Genomic DNA, 16,786 nt, shown 5'->3' with positions numbered 1-16,786 from the left:
GGGCTCCCAGTTTGCGGGGCTTATTTTTAGGTAAATTACAGCTCGTGTATTAGAAAAAAGTTAAAAAAAAAACAGTGTAAAATATCTTGGAAAGAGGTGATGTGAAATCCCAGGCGGGCAGTGAGCGTGGAAGGCGCCGGTGCTTGCCAGAGCCCCCGTGCTTTGGAGACGAGCTCTGGGTGAGAACAGAGGATCCCGACGGTTCAGCAGCAGTCGTGCAAACAGTTCTAACATGACAATTTTCACTTTGGGTCGCAGCCCTCGCCTGCCGGCGGACCCTTCCGCACTTCTCACCTCCGCATCTGGTGGTGGGCTCCTTTCCTCCCTCTTCCCACTGGCTGTCCAGCTGCTGGAGCGCTTTGCAGCTGTATATTCCAGCTGTCTTTGTACTATTAATGGTTTTCTTCTGTTATTAGCAACTTTTTAATTGAAAAAACTTGTAGTCATCAGGGTAATAGCAAGCAGGTAGAGTGACGGGCTGAGGGTGAAGAGGAGCACGCAGTCAATATATAGGTGTTGGCTTTGGTGGAGGATTACTGGATTTCAATCATTTCAGAATTCATGTCAGCGAGAGTTGCAGCATCATTAGGACATGCACAGAGGGAATAAATAAGCTTTGGGAGGTCATAGAGAGTTTAAAAAGCTTTATTAAGAAAATTAATTTTTTCTTTAATTTTGGTACCAACTTGTAGAGTTTTGATGTAATTTGAGTGATGTAATTGAAATTACCTCCTCCCCTAAGCTGTTTGCCAAGCAGCGTCGATGTTGACGCTGTTTACGGAGCTGCAGATCTCAGTTTACTGCGCCCCGTGCCTGACACGCAGCAGGTCCAGAACCTTTTCCTCGCCCATCTCGGCGGAGCTGGCAGCGTTAGAAGGGACAAGGCGCCCAGCAGTACGCCTGAAGGTGAAGCCCCTGCTCCAGGGTAATTGAAAGTCAAAGCAAAGCTTGTTTGAGACAAGGTAGAATCTAAAAGGAAAAATCACAAGCCAGACTAAGCGCTGCCCTGTGACTACCTTAGCAGCCTTGGCTAGGAAAAGGGAAAGTTTGGCTACGAAGGCTTTGTTTTGCCCAAGGAGTTGCCGAGATCGGTGGCTGAGCCCAGCGCAGCAGTTCTCACGGAGGTGGCCTGTACGAAGGGACGAGCCAGCCTTGGCTGTGCAGGCGGCAGAGGCTGCCCGGGAAGAAAATCCTGTCCCTGGTAGGTGCCGGAGCAGAAGACTGCGTAGCGTTGGAAAGCAAGAAGGTGAACAGGGAAAAATGGTGGGGTTTTCCATATTTATTCAGCTTCTAATAATTTTCAGTTTGATTCTGGTTGCTTTTCTTCAAAAAGAACACTGGCTGGCACTCGAAGAGCCGCTGCCTCAAGTCGTTATCTGGATTTGATCGCTTAGTCTTTGCCTAAAGCACGGTAAGAACGTTTCGGCACCTCGCGCTGACCCTCAGTGGCTGCGCTGGCAAGTAACTGCGCAGCAGCAGTGGGGCTCAGGCTGGAGCGGGTGGTGCAGCTGGAGCTCACTCCAGAAGGATTCGGTTTGGCCCCTGGCGGAACGTCCCCACCGTGCCTGTAAATTCGTGGCTGTCTGAGGATTTTGTGATTTATTTTTTTGGAGTAGAACCAACCTGCTGTTTCCCCTGGGGTTTGGCTTTCCCAGTCGCCTCTGGCGAGTCACAGCCTGCTGCCGCCAGCGGGGCAGCCCTCGTACACCAGCGCGCTGTCCGCGAGCGCTTCCTCGGCCTCGTAGCTCCTGTTCCCCAACTCTGTGGCCACAGGACACAGCTCCTGGTTGCACCACCTGAACAGAGAACGCAAACGGTTTCTCCCAGCCCCGTTAATGCAGACAGTGCTGCTTTCCATTTGAGGTCTGCCCGGGTTGGATCCCTCCCATCGCTGCTAGAACAGAGACTGCCTGCAGCAGGGAAAAGTCACGATGTTGACAGCGACCAGCCCAGAACGGTTTGGGTCTCGCCACAGCAGGGGTCAGATGGCTCAAAGCAGCGCAAAGCCTGCCGCGATGCACAGGAAATCATCTCAAACGGTTAGGTTAGGGCTAGAGGAGGTTTTTGCTTACCTTTGAGCAGCAGAGATGTCTGTGGAGGAAGCATCAGGCTGAGCTGCGTGCTCAATTAAAAGAGCTCCTGTGGAAGAGCAGGAGATGTCGGTGTCCCCAGGCTCCAGCCAGAACAGCAAGGGCTAGTGAGAAGTGGGTGCTGGCTACTTCTCAACAGCACTTGCCAGGCTGAGCTGCCTCAGTTTGAAAGAAGGTGGGGACCCAGCTTCCCTTAAAACTCTACCCGTTGCCCAGGAGGTGTGAAACCAGGCTGTTCTAGGACTGATTCCTTGCCCTTTCTGGTCTGAAATCCATCATTTGTGTCTCTCCCCTACCTGCGTAGATCCTTGCCAGGGTGTAGGAGAAGTCTCTTGCTGCCAGCTCCATGGTCACCACCCCCCTTGAACCGGCTCCTTGCATGAACTGTGCAAGACCGCTGATGGCATCCCGCACTTGCTTCACGGCGGGTTCCAGTTTCGCAGTGCTCAAAGCCAGCTCCAGTTTTTTCTGCAAAGAAAAAAACAATCACCGGAAGAATTACAGCGTATTTACCTTCTGCGAGGAAACGTGGCTGGTGAAATCCTGAGCACGCCCCGCAACTACTGACTGAAAGCTTAAATCGAGGTGGCTGTACTGGCACTGCCATAGCGGGGCAGCCAGAGCACTGTGCGGCAGCAGGAAAGGGGACGTTGCCAAAAGGAAACTCACAGCCGTGCCTTGAGGATGGAGAATTCCTGTGAGCCAGACCCAGTACGGGGCTATTTCCAGCTACACGTTGGGAACAAGATCGCACCCCCAATCCCCTCTAACTGCATACCTGTATCAGGCTCTAATTACATGTGACCTCCCCCAGTTTTCTATTTTCACTTCCATTTAGATGCTAGGGCTGTGTCCAGGCAGCAAAATGCAGATTTAAAGGAGCTCTTCTCTGCAAGCTGTGTCAGAGGGAAAGGCCCCGGGACCGGAGCAGCTCCCCGCTGGTGGCCGTCAGGCATTTGGCTGTGCCCACAAGCACCACCTGGAAGCTCCCCGTGGTCGAGCTAAGCTGCTGTTTCTCCAGCGTCCCAAATCTCTCCCGAAAGCACAAGCCATGGTCCGCTGAGAGTCTAAACCAGTTGTTCTTCTGACACGGCGTGCCCGTGGCTGCCCGGACGCAACCGGCAGAGGCTAAGCCCTTCCTCTGTGCTTCCCACGCTACTCCCTCCTACGAGGGGTCGAAGGAGAAGAGCGTGTCTTCCGCATGGACCTGCCAGGCTGGGCGACAGCTCCGTCCTCCTGAAGCCATGTGCGCGGAGACAGGGCCAACCGTCGCCGACCTCCAGACCCTGCACCCCCCGCAGCACTTGGAAGCGAGCGGGCTCAGCCCCCAGCCTCAGGGGCTGCGATAACGTCTCGACAACGTTCAAACCTGTCTCCCTGCAGTAGAACTAAAGGATTACCTCGGACTGCGTCGCAAAAAGGAACTGTTACGGATTTAAGTAGCATAGCAGGTGGGAGGAGGTGCTTTTAGTTAATTACTCTCATTTGCAGGTTATTTATAAAGCTAAAGGCTGTAAGTATTTGCTGCACATAACTAATTTTTTATGTTTTTGAGGCTTTCAGTGCTTAAGTGATGGTGCAGTTCCTCTTGCTAGTACGTGAAAATGCAGCTTATTTGCCCGGTAGGACTCCGGACCGCAGAACGTTTGCGTGACACCTTCTGCCTAACCATTGCCCCGGATTTTCTGACTATTAATACCAGAAAAACACAATCCTCAATGGCTGCTATTCTGCGCTCTAGGCAGAGCGGTACATAAATACTCGCAGCATATGCCGTACAAATACAAAAACATCATCATTAAAGCGGTTGGGTCTAGTGCCAAGATAAAGTCCAAAGAACCCTCCGAGCCCACAGAATGCTAATAAGATGTTTTAAAAGTAGCTCGGAGCTTGTTGCTAACAAGGATCAAAGACCCCAAAGGCATAAACATATTCCCGGCAGCTTGGGCGGAAGCCAGGATCGGCCGGGCCAAGCACAGAGACGACACACGCGCTTCTGTCAGCACCCGCGCGCTGATGGCTGGGCTACGAACAGCCAGGTCTTGCGCTGCCACGCTTTTTAAGGTTTAAAGACCTGGGCAGTATGGACCAGGAATATAAAAACATCATTTTAACCTTGGGGGGGGGGGGGGAGAGAAAAAACCCCTTGTATTCGCTTTCCTCTCTGATAATTGACACTTTTTTCCCTTAGATTACACTCATTCTTTTCCTAACCAAAAGCACTGAATCTTCTGAGAGATGGAGCTGGGTTTTTCCACATCCTCCCCTGCAGCTGAGAGGCTGGAGCACAGCTTCAGGGAGAAGCAGCTCCTGTTCTCCCCCCCGCGCGTTGATCTGCTCCAGGGTGTAACTGAGGGCGGCACACGGCATCGCTCTGCCAGCTCTGCGCTTCTCTGACTGAAATCATCAGAGAGCAAAAGAGCTTTAGAGCTCCAATATTTCCAATTATTTTGGTTTTCACTGAGGAATTTTAAGATGCCGCTCATTTGCTTGCTCTCGCTAGCCACCGAGCAAATCTGTCAGAGTGGTTTTTACTTAAAGAATAATCATGACTATTTAAAAATACAGCAGCAGGGAGAACATCCGAAACAGGGCTAGAAGCACTAGTCTCATGTTAATGCTTTGAGCAAACACGTAGGCTCATTTTAATAACCTAGATTTGTTTCCTGCTCTGTTAAAATTGTGGTTATGGTCTGAAAAGGATCTGAAAACCCTACACGTGTCTTAGATCGCACGTCCGATTTACAGCTAGAGTTTCAGCCCTACGCAGTTCTTCCGGATGCATAAGGCAGTTGATTCTGAGCTCTGCAGGATGTTTGCAGGACTGGCATTCAGAAACACAACCGTACTGTGATGTGACCAAATTTAACCTAAAGCGACTAAAATGCAATAATCAAATAATTCCCCGGTGCTATTTTAGAGTCACTTTTCAGATTGAATTTTAAAGTACACCCAATACTCTGGCTCAAAATTCCAGCTAATAAATGTTTAGTGTAACATGAAATGATTTTGCAGACTAATTACCTCTGGACAGGGTGGTTTGTAACAAACTCGCTTGTGTATCAAGCACCCTCAAAATTCAGCGTCTCATAATCACATTGTGCGAGGATGAGGAAGTTCTCTGTATTTCCCTTTTCCTGAGGATAATTACGACATTGGGTTCCTGCTCCTAGATCCCAGCACTGTTACCGGTGGGTATCCCACCATCAGTAGAGGCAAGAGGATAAAAGGAAAAATAGGTGGGAGTGGGTTGGGGGGAGGTTCCCCTGAGATCTGACCTTCAGAGAACAAAGCATCTCTGCTGTACTAATGAAGAACTGATGCCGCTTTCTCCCCAGCAGCCTTTCATTGGGCACAAATCCTGCAAATTGAGAACCTTGATGGACAAACGTAAAATCAATTGTACTAGTTTTGTGCACATCAATAAAAAGGAAATGGATCGGAGCAGTAAAAATCCCTTTATGAAGGGCTAAATGATTTCCTCGCCAGACGGGAATGGGAAGGATGTTTCAATATGAGCCAGACTCCCAGAGACCAAAACAATTTGGACACCTGGAGCCCAAGAAGAGGTTGGTTATCACCGGTGAGTGAAACTCTGATTCTGGCGTGGAAACTCAGCACGTTCCTGCCCAATGCTGTAGAAGCACTCTGGAGAAATACCTCCAGTCTGCCTTTCCAGTGCCTGGCTGCTGCAGGCATAAGGGAAAAGCTTTCCGATTAAGTATCAGGGTTAAATTTGCCAAGTATGATCTAGTCCATCCAGAATCAGCGCATCCGCACTGCTCTCCCAGCTCAGCCCCTTCCAGCCGTGGTAACAGAGGCAGCCTCAGTGCGACATGAGCAGCAAACGCAACGGCGCTTGCTGCAATTTATTTTAAAGCCGTACTTTAAAGTCAGTGCTTGCTTGTTCGCCCTCCGGTCTCATATACAGCATGATTTGTGGGAGTGCGAGAGCGATGATGAGCTTGTTAATTAATGAATCTCGATACTTGGTGTTACTGCTGTGCAGGTACCTGCTCTGAATCACGCTGCTGTGATCTTTAATGCTTCTCTGATTATCCAGTTGTTAAGAAGCTGGAGGGGCCTCTCGGCTACACCAGGTGCTCCCAGGACTGCAGTGTGGCACCTTTGCGGGGCAGTCCTTTAAATTAGCATAAGCCGGCTTCTTTCCAAGTTATTTTTAGAGCCTACCACCCGCTCCTTCCCTTTTCCGCTCCGTTACCTTCAGTGTTGGACTAAACTGTTTTTTTATCCACGGCTGGACCAGTTGGCTTTTTAATTGGCAGGTGTGCTCAGTCCTGCTTCTGAGCAGATTTGGGTTTCTTGTTTGGCAGTCAAATTGTTTGAGTTATTTTTCCTTTATGGGAGGTTGTGTGAGAGGATGGTAAGATGACAGCCATCCCTGGAGGTCAGAGAGGTGCTCGTACCCAATACAGCACAGTCGGGGGCTTGAGATGTAACAGAAGTTGCCAACTGCGGCCACTGGTGAGGAGGAGTCAGGCTCTTGCTCGTGTGTTTTTGAAGGACCTATCCATTCGTCAGTGCCGCAGGGAGCACAGCGACCCAGACCTGTCCCTTCCATGAGAAAGCCAAGGCTACGCGTGGTCAAATCCAGCACTCCAGGTGCGCAGGATTCCCTCGCTCTATCTGAGCTAACATAATCTGGAGTATTCTATCTGGATTAATAATCTGATCTCTGAGAGAACCCATCTCGGATATGCTGATCGTGCCTTTCAGGCTGGTTCCTGTCTCCCTTTACGGGACATATCAAACCAGCTGATGCTCATTTCCCTCCATGAAATTCTGAGCTGCTTTGAACTGACCTCTCCTGACTGCCTGTCACCTGAGCACCTTTAAAAGAACAGCTTGTAGGTAAAGCAGAGAATGGCAAATCTAAAGAGGCAGCAATGGAATTCCTTCAGCTCTTTCCATCTTTTCAGCTGGAATAAAAATAGAAAGTCATCGTGCAGGAGGTAGCCCTAGTGAAGGTTTAATATTGAGCAGTCTTGTGGTGGTTTTTCAGTTAAGAAACAAAACCACAAAATTATTTTGGATTTGGGAAGGTGACTCTCTGACATTAAAACTGTACTTATATTGGTGCCTGTCCTGAGGAACTCTGACAATGCAAAACTCTTCACTGCCGAGATGAAGTATCTGGGTTTTGCAGCACACAAGGATCCCAAAGCAAGCGCTGTCTGCATTCTGCTTTTGGAAGTGCTGTTTAAGGAGGAGAACTGTAAGACACCTCCTGAACACTGGTCTAAAGCTTTCTTTTTGGTTGTATTCCCCACCAGTCTCGGCCAGGAGACAAACACCAAATAAGCCCCCACCGAGGTGGGCAAATCCAGCTTGCCAGTGCTTTTGGTGCGAGCTCACCTGCACTGAGGAGAAGAACACAGCCATCACCTGTCCTCGACTCTTGGAGAGGGATCGCAGGACATCAAGTGACAGGATATTTGTTGTTCCCTCCCATATGGACAGCACCTGTGGGGTAGAAGAGAATGTGGAAGAGCACGAAGGAGCCTTTTGGAGCAGCTGCAATACAGAAAGGGGAACGTGAGGAAACAAAAGATGTGGGGCAGAGCGAAGGGGTATCGAGGAAACCTCCAGAGATGTCTTGCCTCACCACAAGTGGAAAGGAGCGGTGGTGATGTCAGCCAGGAGCCCAGCTCCATTACCGAGGTAGGAAACAATCCCAGCACCAGGAACAAATTGCGTCCCCTCCCTGGCGATGACTGGGCCCAGCAGGAAGGGAACTAGGATAGAGCTGCCGCGTCTGCAGCGAGTGTGGGGACACTTCTTCCTTGAGCATGTCTTTAGCAGGCACCACAGAGTGCTGTGCAGGGGACTAGGTGACACACAGGAGCTTCTCCTGCTGCTTTCTTACCAGAGTATCGCGGACTATGACTGGCAAGCCTGTATCCTCCATGTAACCTTGTCCTCCAAAGCTCTCCATTCCCTCAATAACAGCAGCAGAAGCCTGCAAAACGCAGAGAGCTGACGTGATCCACATTGCACAAGGGGAAAGAGCGGCCAAAAACCTCTACCATCACACAGCACCTCCTGCTGGGATGGGACTGACTGGATCCCACTGATTCGCTGAGGCAGGCTGCTCATTACATGCAGGAAGAGCAGCCTGGGGAAGGAAGACTGAGTGACACTGAGAGAGGACCTGCAGGAGCAGTCAGACCTTGGGAGAAGATCCAGGGAGAGTCCGTCTCAATACAGTCCTCTCTAGGTAAGGATAAACCTATGGCGTGCTAGGTACATGGGAGTACGTGTCTCTAGTCCAGGAGAGTCTTTACCCTCTACTCGCCTACCCTCTACTTGGCTATGGTGTGTAAGCTTCAGTGTATTTAAGGTGAGGGCAATTAGAAGAGGGACAGACAGGTCACTGCCGGTACCCCCGGCTATCGCTGCCCTTCACTCCTCTTTCCAGCTCTGAGGTTGGGGACGTGCCACACAGCCCGCCTCCGGGCTAATCAAACTGGTTGTTCCGTACCTGCTTCCCAGTGTACAGTTTGGCGACTGGTACCAGCAGTCTCAAGAGAAGCTGGTCTTCCTCGCTTGCCATGTTGGTTTCTACAAGTCCAAGCAGACGAACGATCTCCATAAGCAGAAGAAACGCCCCTCGTGTCTGCACCTGCAAGCAGAGAAGTGGGGAGCTTCACCGGCAAGGATCTCTGAGTGGGGCTGATTCCAGCGGGTCTGCTGAGACTATCTGGAAGGGATGCGCAACACTCGGACCTGGGCACAATGCCCCCGTACAGACCCACAGCTTCAGAGACAAAGACACTGACCAGCCAAGGCACCAAGCATGAAATACCGGAGGTAGTCTGGAGCTGCCGCTCTTGGGCACTGCGATCCAGTATGAGGAAAGGGGTAATGCCATTTCATCAGGCCTACTCTGAGCCTTATCAAGCTCCTATCAGGCATCCAGGTCACAAATCCACATCCTTTCCAAGGGTAAGGGACACACGAACACACATCTGATGGTCAAACTCTGAGCACCAGGATCCGCAAGGTCTTCGACAGATTTCTTGCTGAGCAATTTACTTCCCTTGTAATTTGTGATTCAGGAAATAGAGGGATATGGAGCTCTGTAGCCCCTGGGCATAACGATGTGCTGTGGGACTGTACAGGATCTGGCCTTTCTTTCAGAGGTAGAGCTCTGGTTCATGCTCAGAGATGCTGGAGCTTTAAGCTATGTTTGACAGATGTTGACTGCTTTCCCTCTCCCCCACCTTGCAAGAGGATTTTTAAATACTGTTTTAAAAATTTGCATGAACCAATTGCAGCCCAAGGGCAAGTGTTACACCACTTGAGAAAAGAAGGATGGGTGAAAGGAGGAGAACTGGGTGCCTTCTTTTTGAAGTTTTAGTACGGGTGGGAAGACACCTCCGTCCTGTGCATTTAGTGAGCTGCTGCAGCTCAGAGTTGCGGCAGGGCTGTGAGACATTCTGTGGGGAGCAAAGCACGTGGAATTCCTCCCAGAACGCCAATTCATGCTGCGCTCTCTCCCGTTGTCTGTTATGTCTTAGACGACATTCACATCTAGAGGCTGCACTCGAGCTCCGTGTCTTGTGGAGACGAGCAGCGTGCAGGTACACAGCGAAGACACACTTGTCTCAGAAGCTAAAGTGCGCGGTGACTACTCGGGAATTCTTTGAGCGTGCTGGGAACAGCCTGTCTCCTGGTGCACGAGCTACCGGGGAAGCTGGATGAGTCTGTATCAGTCTCGGACAAGAGTCTGTTAACTGCAGTCTCGCAGACTGGGGTGTCATGCTGGGACTCTGCTAAGGACCAACTTCAGAGGTCGTGGCACGCCGTGGTTAGGTGCATGCGCAAACTCTGGCACTCCTCTCAGGACAGCTCCCGGGTAATTGTTGTTTAGGATAACCTGAGGTCCAGCACAGAAGCTAGGTCTATCCTCAGATCAAACCCCACTGGAGTATGGTGATTCCCCTGCTGCACACATCTGGCTGTAGCAGGAACAGCCTTCTACACCTGACTGCTACACACAGAGGCAGGCCGGCCATGCTCGTTAGCAGCTGAGGATCTCTGCCCTCTTTCCTTGCCAACAGGTTCAGCTCGGCTCCTGAAGGCCTTACCTCCATCCGGGCTATCGTCTGCATGTGCAGGGGATGGTCCTTGAGGAGCTTCCCAAAGGCAACCCGCCTACGGGCGTACTCCCTGCTCAGGCTGATCATCCTAGAGAGAATACAGCCAGGGAAAGCGGTTAGACCAGCACAACCTGCCACTTCTGAGCTTTCCTTCCCAGCACCCCCACTGGAAGAACCCTGCTCAGCTGTAGCACACCAGCCTAGGTCACCCACCCACAGGCCAACCTTCTCCAGCACTGCTGGCTTCCAGACCTGTGCCGGCAAAGGCATTAGATGTCAATCGGCCACAATGCTGAGCATTGCAAAGTCCCTTTGTCCTGATAAGCTGCTCCTTCAGCTCTGGGGGGATCCATCCTGCCTTCACCTTCTCATGGAAGCTACTGCACAAATGACATTGTGGATCCGAGTTATGTTCAGCATGTTGGAGATGGAGGCCACTCCATGACCCTCTGCAGAGATCTGAAAGCATCGAGGAACAAAAGGCTGACGTAAGCCTTTTGCACAGCCTTGGAAGCGGATGCATATCTAAGTGAAAGTTGTGTCAACGGACAGGTAGATACAGGCTGTCCGCTCTGTCTCTGTCTGTCCTCAGGCACCACAAAGATCTGCTTGCTTTAAAATACAGCTGTCTCATTTTCACCAGGTCTGTGGCATGACCAGAGACGTGGCTTTGGAGACCACGTCAGTGTGAGAAGTTCTGTTCCCTGCTGCTTGTTCCTACCTGCACGCTACACAGAACTGTCCCTCAACTGGGTCAATGCAACTGCAGGAGGGAAATGACCAGCCTAAAATGAGGACACTTTCCTGAGCTGTTCTCAGCTCTGTCCCACACACAGCCCATGGGTGAAGGGTTCTCTGGAGTGAACAGCCAGCCACAGAGGTGGGAGAGAGGAACTTTTTCAGTCAGTACCACTGCCAACCCCCGTGAGCGGTCTGCCATGCCAAGCCAGCCCAGTCCCAAGAGGAAGTTGAAACCTTACGTACCAGCTCTGCTGGAGCTCCATCTAGCCATAGCTCTGCTGTTGCCATCTGCCGTGTGCCCAACTTGTCTTTCAGCCTTTGCACTTGGATGCTGTTCAGCTTCCCCTCCTCGTCTCGAACCTTCAGGAAGAACAGGGACAGGCCACTGGAACCCTGGGGCCATTAAAAAAGCATGCGAAGAAGATTTCATTACGATGAAACAAGGAAATAAAAGAATGCCCCTGCTCCTTCACTCAGTTCCACCATCAAACAGACCTGTTTTACTTGTCCTTCAGCATCCGCTACCCTGGCCAGGGTTAATGTCACATCAGAATCAGCAGCCGATGTAAACCATTTAAAACCATAGAGACGATATGTACCATCTGGCTGCTTTCTGGCCACCGTCTCAGTGCCGTTAGCTGCAGGCAAGGAGAAGATCAGCTTAGCTTTATGGGAACTTCTGTATCAATCAATGCTGATTTTCGGTTTAAGTAGCAGCGCTTTTAAGTCACCTCTTGCTATCGAGATGGAGTATGGATTAGCTGCTAATCTTTTTCATTGACCCTGGATAAGAAATGCAGCCAGAGTTAAGTACTAGAAAGGAAACACGCTCTGTTTAACTGCGAGCCTGCCCAGCAATTGCTCCAGGCTAACAGCTGGTAATCGCAGTGCTTTGTAAGCAAAATGCACCACCGTGTATAATCCAGAACCTCCATTTCTTCAGGAGCTCCTGGCCGAGAACCACAAAGGGTGCTGTGGAATCAGAGGTCCTGCCATGATGCGCAATCCTGTAGCTTCCACTCCACAGCTGACCCTTTCACGCCTCCTGCCAGGAAACCAACTGCAGCTTCATCAGATGGAGGGGACTGTCTCTGCAGTGGAGTTCTGAGGTTTCCTGGCCCGTCAGCACTCTGTACCTGCCTGTGTGTACTGCATGCATCGACGGACAGAAGTTGGGCCTTTTGTTGACTAAAAAGCAGAGCTATGCAGAGGATTTACATGACTTCTGCTGAAGTTTCCTAAACCAGCTACCTGGCTTTCTGAGTTCCCCACACCCTTCGTTTCCTCCATTCTCGCTAACACGTCTAGCTGCTGCCGCAGCTGCTTCCCACCACCGAACACGTACCAACATCAGAGCCCCCCCTGCGCTCAGTCATCCACTGGCCAGAGGTCCAGAACTTCTTGGGGTCACGGGACGTCAGGTGGTCAAAAGCGTTTTTCAGAGATCCAGGAATACCTAGTGACTGTTTTGGGGGACAGAAAAGACTCTCAGATGATCATAATGCAGTAGATGAAATCAGACAGTTGCCTTCACTAACACTGGTGTGTCCTGGGCTCAGAACAGACGGCCTGCAAGCAGGTGAGTGGGGCGCTGAGTGTCCTGCACTGCGGGGCGTCTGCATGTACTGCGCAGAGAATGAAACTGCCCAGCTCCCACACGGCTGCTGCAGCGCTGCAGGTGTGGCTTGTGTCCCCCCGCCTCGGATTTCTGCACCGCTAGACATCTGGACAGAGAGCTTTCAAAACAGCACACGTGCCAGGGTATCAGCATACGTTCCTATACGCCGGATGTCACCAGCACCCAAACAGCTGCAGGAAAGAGGTAACCACCTTATACTTTTTTTTTTCTTTTTATTGAATTAAAATGCCCAGGGCTAGCTCCTTAAGGGCTAGCTTTTCTCTGCATCCTACACAGCCACTGACATAGTGCAAAGGGTGTCGCTAAGATGCAGAGCCAATCTTCAGACTGGGGAAGTCTTGCTAGCTTGGTTAATTTACATCAGGTATTTAACTGCTACTCCACACAAGGAGCAGGAAAAGAAACTATCTCGTAGTCAAAACATGAGACACCTTTTCACCTACCTGCAGTGCCACAGGTTTCATGTGCGGCAAAGGCCTTATTGTACACAGTGTTGTAAGTAAACATAAAAGCCAGCCTGGGCGCAAAGGATTTGTAACTAAAGGGGAAAGGCAGTGGGAGATGGAGCTGAGTCACAGAGCGAGGAGGGGCCAGGCCAGAGCCAGATGGCAGGTCAGCTGTCCTCCGTCCTTGGCCAGCGCTCCGGTCTCTAACCAGCGCTGCCAGGACGTGGGCTGTGCCCTCAGAGACCAGCTGAGCTCATACCTCAATGACTTTGGCTGCCCCATCAGTCATGGCCAGCGGACAATTGAAACCTCCAGAGGAGCTTGAAAATAAGTACAGTTTGACAGCCTGATGCAGACGGCTAGGAAAGAAAGAGAGTGAAAACAGATAGGTTATGCAGCGGTTCAACAGCAGGAGGATAAACCAACTTGACCAGGAAGAGAGGAAGAAAATACAGATGAGAATCAAACCACTCATTTCTGAGAGGGCAAAAACTGTTTCAGCCAGGAAAAGAAGAGGAGCAGCAGAGTTTCTCAGTCCCAGAGGGACTGCCAGCATGAGGCTGGATGGAAGGCATTGCTTGCCAGCTGGTGCACATTAAGTGCAGTTTTTAAAAATAAGAAATGCGGGTCTGTCTCCAGAGGCTGGAATACAATGAAACTGCAAGTAAGATCCCAGCTCTTTACTTGTGTTACAACTAATCATGTAAAAGCTGGAGCAGCACAGGGAACTGCCAGGCCCCAGAATCAGGAAGGTGACATCAAAGAATATTATGATCAACTGTAGGCCATTAGTTATGGCTTATCATTGCTGATGTGGAACATTACAGCGGACAGACACTGCTGTTCAGTACAGGTAGGTGTGCTTTTGTCCGTGCATCATCTGTTACCCATTATACAAGAAGAAGTTCAGTCCTACAAGATGCTGAAGCTGAATATTCCTTGCTAAGTATAACTGGGAAGGTACCGAGTCTTTCCCATTCTCCCCCAGTTACCTCCAGTTGGAGTATCTTCTCTCATAGGCCTCAGCAATCAGCCCCTCTTCTGCCGCAATCTCCTTCATCCTCCTCCAGGCCGAGCAGGTGACTATGTGATCCACCCGCCGCCCCCAGGCATCATACTGCCGAAACACAGGGGGGTTCAACTCACATTCCCACCCTAGAGGTTTGATCTGGGTTAGCAGACGGTTTCCAAATCTCTCCAGGTCCTGATTCACCTCCTCCAGTACCTGTGAAGCAACAAGAAGAGCCCTTCAGCACGCCCCTGGAAGGCAAGGAGCCTCAGTCCCAGCTGCAAAGGCAGAGGACTGACCATATTGTCCTGCCGCCTCTTGCCATTTGGCCTTTCCATGCATTCTGTAATGCAGCAGGACAGCTTGTCTCTTGCCTCTGCTGGCACAGCTGTGCTCAGCTTTTTTCCCCCCCCCCCCAATCATTTTTTCAAGTTACTTTTGGCAGCATCTCTGGATTTTACAAAAGACAGAAGAGCTTTTGTATCAGGGCTGAGAATGACACAGATGCACATGAGCAGGGGGGTTGGACCAGACAATCTCCAGAGGTCCTTCCAACCTCAGCCACTGTCATTTACTGCTGGAAAAGAATGCCAGGGGAAGGAAGAGCTGCCAAAACTGGAAAGCCTTCATCTGTGTAGGAAAACTTCCACTGGGCTCAGTAGTTACCTGCTTATCGGACTGGAAAAGGAGGGACGGGACCATCCTTTGAGCGTCAGCCAGGCACCCAGGGTGTCTGGACTCAAATTTCCACCCTGCAACCAGCTCCCTGAAAGGCCCTGGGTGAGGACTCACGTGCTCTCGTTTCAGCCAGGCTCGGCTGACTGGGACGGAGCGGTCTGTCCGTAGGTAATGGAAGGAAACCGGCACCCACAGAGGAGTGATTCATTCCAACCCTCTTAGAAACCTATTTTAAGGTGACACAAATTGCCTTCTGCAACCGCTCTTCGCTGTCTGTGGCCAAAGCCTAGTGAAGTTGCCTTGAATTAAATAACCTGACTTACAGATGATTAAAGTTAGGCCACGTAGACCCAGCCTCTAGCGCTGTTGGACCCTCGTTCAGCATAAATACATCCAAGACTGTAATAGGGGTCACAGAAGTACCTGATCTTTCATCAGAGGAATATTTTTGCTGTTCTTTACCCCCTCAAGAGATGCTCGTTTCCTCCTCCATATAACAATCCTGGAGATGAAAGCCATAGCTGCAGTACCCACACTGGTGCAATTATAAAACACATTAATTTGCTGTTGATGAAATACAAACACTGCTTCTTCCTTTCCCTGCTTCCCCCTGTATTGACTTTTCATTAAACTACATGCCGTATGATCGATTCTTTCATCACTCTACCGTTCAGCGTGTGTAATGAGGATCCAACATACACTGACCCATTACTGCTCTGGAAGTCTCCATCCTCCGACCAGCCAGTTTTCCTTCAGCTGAATGGTGAAATAGCGTTAAAAATCACAAAACGAGCCAAAAGCATGCATGAGAGCCCTGTCAAATGGTACAGCTCACGCTGCACTCCTGTTTGCTCTTGGTGGAGCTCAGCTGGGGTGGGTGTACGCCTCCAATGCTTATCTCCTGACACCAGTTCGAAGGTTGTTCTAGAGACATAACCTAAGAATCCAAGGTTCATGGACTTCACTAATCCCTGAAGCACAAGAACCTTTGAACTGTTTAGCTGGTAGTTTTTTGTGGGCAGAAGAATATGAGTCTGCTAAAAAGGTCTCTTGCTCACCACAGTGAACTCAAACTGCAACAGGCCCTTCACCTCATCCACATATTCTAAAAAAACCCACTCAGCTGTGTAGCTGTAAGCTCGTGCCCTGACCACGCTCAGCCTTACAAACCACCGTGTTGCCCCAACTGAATGTGTTTATTTCCAAGGTAAAAGAACAAAATCAGAGTTCCTACGTTTGTGGCTGCTGAACGTAACACACAGCAGCCTGGGCACTCCAAAAAAATGTACATCAGGATACGGAGAGGGCATCTGTAAACCATCAGGGCTGAAGCCGCTACCTAGCAGCATCTGCTGGGTGGTCTCATTCACCCTCATCAGTCCCTTGATGTCCCAGGGATGAATGTATTGGAAATGGGCAGATTATTGCACATTAAGAGTACAAACAGATGTTCCTTATATTAAAGGACATATTTTCAGGGGGATCAAAGATCAGTAGATAACTCTCCCCAGCGGTGCCCAGAAAAAGCAGGTGCTTTCTTCTGTGTTCTCCAGGAATCACCTTCAAATAAACAAAGAAATCGTTTGCTTCATTCCAGGAAAATTTCTGCATTCCCCACTCAACGCAAGTGAATTGTACAACAGGAATCAGCCTCCAGCGGGGTGTCTGCTTCAGCGGGACACACAAAGCTTCGTCTGCTGCTGCTCTCCTGGACAGGAAGGTGTTCAGGTGGAGAGGTAGCTCTCAGGCCGCAGACAAGCGGGTGCTGCATGAAGCAGACAGCAGAGACCGGGCTCTCCCTTTCAGCAGCGAGGCAACACTGCCCCGCTGGGACCAAGCGCAGAAACGGAAGGGAGATGCGGCCGATTCTCTGGTAGATTTTGCAGCCGCTTTTGTTTCTTTGGGGAAGGAGCAGAGAGCAGCTCTCAGCCTTGGCGAATGACAGCACTGATCCTTTTATTCTTGGGAGATCTGAATTGTGCTTCTTCCAAAGGTGCAGATTAGGAGCAAGATCTTCACAGTTGCCTAAAGGCATCCTCTTTTCCCCCATCTTCTGGCAA

The 16,786-nt window shown here is 50.4% G+C and overlaps 1 protein-coding gene across 3 annotated transcripts in view; it reads right to left on the bottom strand.

Moving 5' to 3' along the window:
- Positions 1-23: 23 nt before the first annotated feature.
- LOC129213646 (acyl-CoA dehydrogenase family member 11-like) overlaps positions 24-16,786 on the bottom strand; it is an 18,176-nt gene continuing 1,413 nt past the window's right edge. Inside the window, exons 2-15 of one of the 3 annotated variants that reach the window (XM_054844094.1) lie at positions 14,032-14,264; positions 13,299-13,398; positions 12,300-12,417; positions 11,450-11,592; positions 11,198-11,347; positions 10,578-10,672; positions 10,202-10,301; positions 8,593-8,733; positions 7,978-8,070; positions 7,467-7,574; positions 2,387-2,558; positions 2,073-2,139; positions 1,624-1,796; positions 24-536 (exon numbers count right to left, since the gene is read on the bottom strand). In XM_054844094.1, coding sequence (XP_054700069.1) covers positions 1,670-1,796; positions 2,073-2,139; positions 2,387-2,558; positions 7,467-7,574; positions 7,978-8,070; positions 8,593-8,733; positions 10,202-10,301; positions 10,578-10,672; positions 11,198-11,347; positions 11,450-11,592; positions 12,300-12,417; positions 13,299-13,398; positions 14,032-14,264 — 1,647 coding nt within the window. In that variant the 3' untranslated portion in view covers positions 24-536; positions 1,624-1,669. Of the gene's footprint in view, positions 537-629; positions 1,797-2,072; positions 2,140-2,386; positions 2,559-7,466; positions 7,575-7,977; positions 8,071-8,592; positions 8,734-10,201; positions 10,302-10,577; positions 10,673-11,197; positions 11,348-11,449; positions 11,593-12,299; positions 12,418-13,298; positions 13,399-14,031; positions 14,265-16,786 lie in introns of those variants that run through there. The other 2 variants (XM_054844093.1, XM_054844092.1) reach the window with 2 other exon arrangements.

The sequence above is a fragment of the Grus americana genome, chromosome 16 (assembly GCF_028858705.1).
Source record: "Grus americana isolate bGruAme1 chromosome 16, bGruAme1.mat, whole genome shotgun sequence".
In the NCBI taxonomy this organism is placed as follows: domain Eukaryota; kingdom Metazoa; phylum Chordata; class Aves; order Gruiformes; family Gruidae; genus Grus; species Grus americana.
Note: the sequence above shows the minus strand (reverse complement) of the source record. Positions and strands in the feature narration are given on the sequence as shown.